This window comes from Priapulus caudatus, unplaced genomic scaffold, assembly GCF_000485595.1.
Source record: "Priapulus caudatus unplaced genomic scaffold, Priapulus_caudatus-5.0.1 Scaffold562, whole genome shotgun sequence".
NCBI lineage: Eukaryota > Metazoa > Priapulida > Priapulimorpha > Priapulimorphida > Priapulidae > Priapulus > Priapulus caudatus.
Window position 1 is genome coordinate 71,114 of NW_014577623.1, and position 5,187 is coordinate 76,300.

At 51.7% G+C, this 5,187-nt stretch overlaps 1 protein-coding gene across 1 annotated transcript in view; it reads left to right on the top strand.

The window, feature by feature from the left end:
* Positions 1 to 1,621: 1,621 nt before the first annotated feature.
* Positions 1,622 to 5,187, top strand: part of LOC106811673 (tudor domain-containing protein 1-like) — a 9,556-nt gene continuing 5,990 nt past the window's right edge. The window contains exons 1-3 of the mRNA XM_014815374.1: positions 1,622 to 1,746; positions 2,233 to 2,331; positions 2,998 to 3,165. Of these exons, the coding sequence (XP_014670860.1) occupies positions 1,647 to 1,746; positions 2,233 to 2,331; positions 2,998 to 3,165 (367 nt within the window). The 5' untranslated portion in view covers positions 1,622 to 1,646. The remainder of the gene's footprint in view (positions 1,747 to 2,232; positions 2,332 to 2,997; positions 3,166 to 5,187) is intronic.

The following is a 5,187-nucleotide window of genomic DNA, read 5'->3' on the forward strand; positions in this document are numbered from 1 at the left end:
TCTGTCCTGTCTGCCTGCCTGTGTGTCGTGCTATCAAAGGAGCTATGATTCGCGTTTATGGATGGGTGGATGAACAGCTGAATATTGAATAACATGGTCAACGATGAAAGCAAATAACTGACGTGAGGTTAACAAATGAAGCAGTGACGACGTAAGCGGAACCAGCGTAAGTGAACACTGCTCGATTGAGAGGGTGAATGATCCAGACGTCGAGCGCAATTGAAACGAGACGTACGAGAGTGAACTAGCGTGAGGTGCCCCTGCTGACAAAGTGTAGGTGAGAACATATCTTGTGTTGAGGTTTACACGTAGAGATACCGTGACTAAGGAAAGTGTTACGAGAGTTGAAAGAGCACAAATGGAACGGTGATTCATAGTGTTCGAGGAGCTGATCATATGCGACCGGATATAGAGTACAGTGCGAGGTTGATATGAAGCAGAGATTGAACAAGTATACTAAGTCAGACCCCGCCCGCCCCCCCCCCCCCCCCCACCCCCCCCCACCCCCCCCCCCCCCCCCCCTTGTAACTGACAGCAATACGAGAGCACGATTAATTAACGCGAGTCGTTGTCTGCGACTATGCAGCTACACTGACCTCGAGTGCCGTCCGCCTTCGCTTCCCGCGTAGCCTTCTCTGATGTTGGAGCTGGTCGAGGTCGGACGCTAATTCACGGTCAAAGAGCGTACGGTACGCTTGCCACGGCAATGACGGACGAGTAACTGTCACAGCAATAGGTGCGCAGTATTCCCTCGCTTTTGTCCAGAAGCAATTAGTGACGAGTAGGTCGCTTTCGTCATGCTACCATAGTGGACGGACGGTCGATACTGTCACAGGCAATAGTGACTTCGGAGTAGTGTTTGGTACACAGGTTCACGCGGTGCGTGGCGCTGGGAGCAATAGTGACGAGTAGGATGTCCAGTTTTGTTATGGCGTCGAAAAATATTTTGGCGAATTATGTGAGCGACAGCGAGCGGCAGACTAGGTCTGCTCACGCGCACCGGCAATTGTGAACGGTGTTAACCTCACGACATGATCACCTCGCATGTTCACCTCACATGTTCACCTCACGTGTTAACCTCACGACATGTTCACCTCACTTGTTCACCTCACGTGTTTCCCTTACGTGTTCACCTCACGACATGTTCACCTCACTTGTTCACCTCACGTGTTCCCCTTACATGTTCACCTCACGTGTTCACCTCTCGTATATAACCCTTATATGTTCAGCTCACGTGTTCACCTCACGACATGTTCACCTCACGTGTTTCCCTTACGTGTTCACCTCGCGTATATAACCCTCACGTGTTCACCTCACGTGTTCACCTCACGTGTTCACCTCACGTGTTCCCCTTACGTGTTTACTTCACATGTTCACCTCACGACATGTTCACCTCACGTGTTCCCCTTACGTGTTCACCTAACGTGTTCACCTCACGACATGTTCACCTCACGTGTTCCCCTTACGTGTTCACCTAACGTGTTCACCTCACGACATGTTCATTTCACGTGTTTACCTCACGTGTGCACCTCACGACATGTTCACCTCACGTGTTCCCCTTAGGTGTTCACCTCACGTGTTCACTCGTGTGTTCACGTCTTCTGTGTTCTTTGGCAGCCGACGGCAGCAGTTCCCCAGGGAATGCCATGATGCGGAATTGGAATCCACTGGAGGCGGACTACCTCGGCGACCACAACTCCTACCACGTTGACGTCACCGACGCACAGGTCGCCGTGCAGGGATACAGTGAGTCTGCGGCAGCAGCAGCAGCAGCAGCGGCGGCGACTGTGGTGTTGATGATGGTGGTGGTGGCGGTGGCAGTCGTAAGCGTGGAGGTAGCGGTGGCGGTGATGATGGTGGTGGTGGCGGTGGCAGTCGTAAGCGTGTGGTAGCGGTGGCGGTGATGATGGTGGTGGTGGCGGTGACTGTGGTGTTGATGATGGTGGTGGTGGCGGTGACTGTGGTGTTGATGATTGCGGCGGTGGCGGTGACTGTGGTGTTGATGATTGCGGCGGTGGCGGTGACTGTGGTGTTGATGATTGCGGCGGTGGCGGTGACTGTGGTGTTGATGATGGTGGTGGTGGTGGTGGCGGTCGTAAGCGTGGAGGTAGCGGTGGCGGGGACGACGATAACACCAGTAGATATGATGATTGAAATGTCTTTGAAAAAATCGACGGCCATTTACTGGATGCTAGTCATCACTCGGTTCGAACAGTTTTCTTCTTCCTACAGAGCCCGACCATGAAGGACAAGTTTGCAAGTTTTTCGCGAGAGGAGATAAATGCTTCCGCGCCGAAAACTGTCCGTATGAGCACGTTGCCGGCGGTGAAGGTTCGTGTTCGACCTCTGCGTCATGGTATTCACGCGATGCGTGCGATATAGGGATTATCTTTATTATCTTTATTTGATCTTATTTTATCTGCATCCATATTTTTATTTGATGTTACTTCATTTTCACTTATTAAAGATCTTAAATGTCCGCGGTTAATGACAGATTATGACCACGTAAATAATTCTGCATGTTGGTTTCATCTCTTTCTCTCGCTCTCGCTTCCCCCTCTCTCTATATCCCTCTCTCTTCTCGCTCTCTCTCTATATCCCTCTCTCTTGCTCCATCTCTCTCACTCTCTCTCTCTATCTGTCCATGTCTCTATCTCTCTCTCTCTCTATCTGTCTATGTCTCTATCTCTCTCTCTCTCTCGTACTCTCGCACTCTCTCTCTCTCTCGTATCTCAGGCTCTCTTTCTCTCTCTCTCATTTCCACCTCTCACTCGTATCTCAGGCTCTCTTTCTCTCTCTCTCTCTCCACCTCTCACTCGTATCTCAGGCTCTCTTTCTCTCTCTCTCTCTCTCTTCCCCTCTCTCTATATCCCTCTCTCTCGCTCGATATCTCTCACTCCATCTCTATCTCTCTCTCATACTCTCGCACTCTCTCTATCTCTCTCTCCACCTCTCACTCATATCTAAGGCGCTCTTTCTCTCTCTCTCTCGCGGCAGACCTGGCGCCGCCGGATCGCAGCGAGGTGCTGTGCTACGCACGCGACCTGCGCTGCGCCGCGCCGGGAGCCTGGCTCGCCGCCGACGTGTCGGCCATCTACAACCCACAGCACTTCTACGTCGTGCTACCGTTCGGCAGCCACCCAGTCGACCGCTTGCGGAACGACGGTACGTGGGGCAGCGGCCGGGGTGCACGGGGGTGGGGGTGCATGCAGATCCCACTGCTGCCGACGGGATTGTCTTCCTCCAGCTGCGGCTCCCGTTCCCTCAGCAGTATGTCTACGGAGGGTGAGTCGGCGACGAAAGACGAGGGGAAGGTGTCGCAGGAGAAGAAAGGCGGCGGGGGACCAGAACGTGGAGAGAAGGAGGCGGGAAAGCCAGGAGTCCACGGGCAGGAGATGGGAAAACCGGGAGAGCAGACGAAGGAGAGAACAGAGGCTTCTCTGCTGCGCGAGGAGAACGCTGAGAGGGCGCCGGCGCAGCGTGCGAGCGACGCGGAACGGCCGAGCATCGCCGCTGCCACGGTGAAGGTCCGCAACAGTGATTCACTCGTTGACTGTGTATTTACTGTATAAACGTTGATAACACTTGATTTTGCAATTTACCCATCCGCCCAAGCTCTCTAACAACTCTCCTCTTTTGCATAGTGTTGTTTGGTCGGTCTAGCTAGACCAGCTTACGCATTATATGTAACAGTTTTTCCAGCGTGTGCACGCCAAATCGTCGACCTTGCGGCACTTCGTTGCCAAGCATTGTTTCTAGCGTTCGCCAACCGAGCGGGATCAGATTCTACCCGTATTCGTAACCACGGCAACGTCTTCTGCTTGCAGGTGCAGGGCAACGACGGTTCGTTCAGGTGCATGGTGGCACATATCGTGTCGCCGTCAAACTTCTTCGTCCACCAGCTGGAGTCGGGAGCGGCGATCGACGCCCTACACGACGGCATCACCGCGTATTACGAGTAAGGGCGCCACCTAGTGGGGGGAAGGGGGGGGGATGAGTCGCCGCATCGCTAGGTGTTGGCGAGTGGCGGTGTCCGGCGAACGCTGCTGGATGTCGGTAAGCGGCGCCCTCTGTGGCCGAGCGGCAGATCTTTGCGGACGCGGATGTCGTCGTAACCTTCTTTAAGTCGGTACAAGCAGATCGCCATGACGCGGTCGTATGCAATGCCGATTCCCCCAGTACCTCGCCAAGTCGCGTGCACAGTACCTCGCCAAGTCGCGTGCACTCTCAATGCAGTAGTGACGGGGCCAGATGAGATCTTTCTCAAAGCATATCGTCGTGGCTTCTTCCGCCCGTCGTCCCCACCTGTGCCGTTTATCCGTCGCAAAGCCGCGTCACCGTTCGCTTGTCTCCCCTCGCAGGTCCCTGAAGTCCGGCGCTAAGCCTCCGCCGCGGCTGGAGGTGGGAGACATCTGCTGCGTGAAGCACAACCAGGATGGCAGCTGGTACCGCGCGCGCGTGCTCGCCACGAGCACCGGCCACGTCAAGGCAAGTGCGGCCGGCCGTCGATGCCACGACAAATTTTCTTTAAAATAAACTTTAAATTTATTTTAAATCGAATTTAAAATTTAAAATTAAAATGAAACTTTACACTCATCAAATTTTACATCTTTGGTTATTATAACGTGATACTGTAACTAACAATAATTTAATACATTAGCTCACTGATAATCTATTACGTTAGCTCACCGGTAACTTAATACCCTGGCTCACTGATAACTTAATACCCTAGCTCACTGATAACTTAATACCCTAGCTCACTGATAACTTAGTACATTAGCTCAATGATAACTTAATACCCTGGCTCACTGATAACTTAATACCCTGGCTACATGATAACTTAATACCCTAGCTCACTGATAACTTAATACCCTAGCTCACTGATAACTTAGTACATTAGCTCAATGATAACTTAATACCCTAGCTCACTGATAACTTAGTACATTAGCTCAATGATAATTTAATACATTTGCTCACTGATAATCTATTACGTTAGCTTACTGGTAACTTAATACCCTGGCTCACTGATAACTTAGTACATTAGCTCAATGATAACTTAATACCCTGGCTCACTGATAACTTAATACCCTGGCTACATGATAACTTAATACCCTAGCTCACTGATAACTTAATACCCTGGCTAACTGGTAACTTAATACCCTAGCTCACTGATAACTTAATACCCTG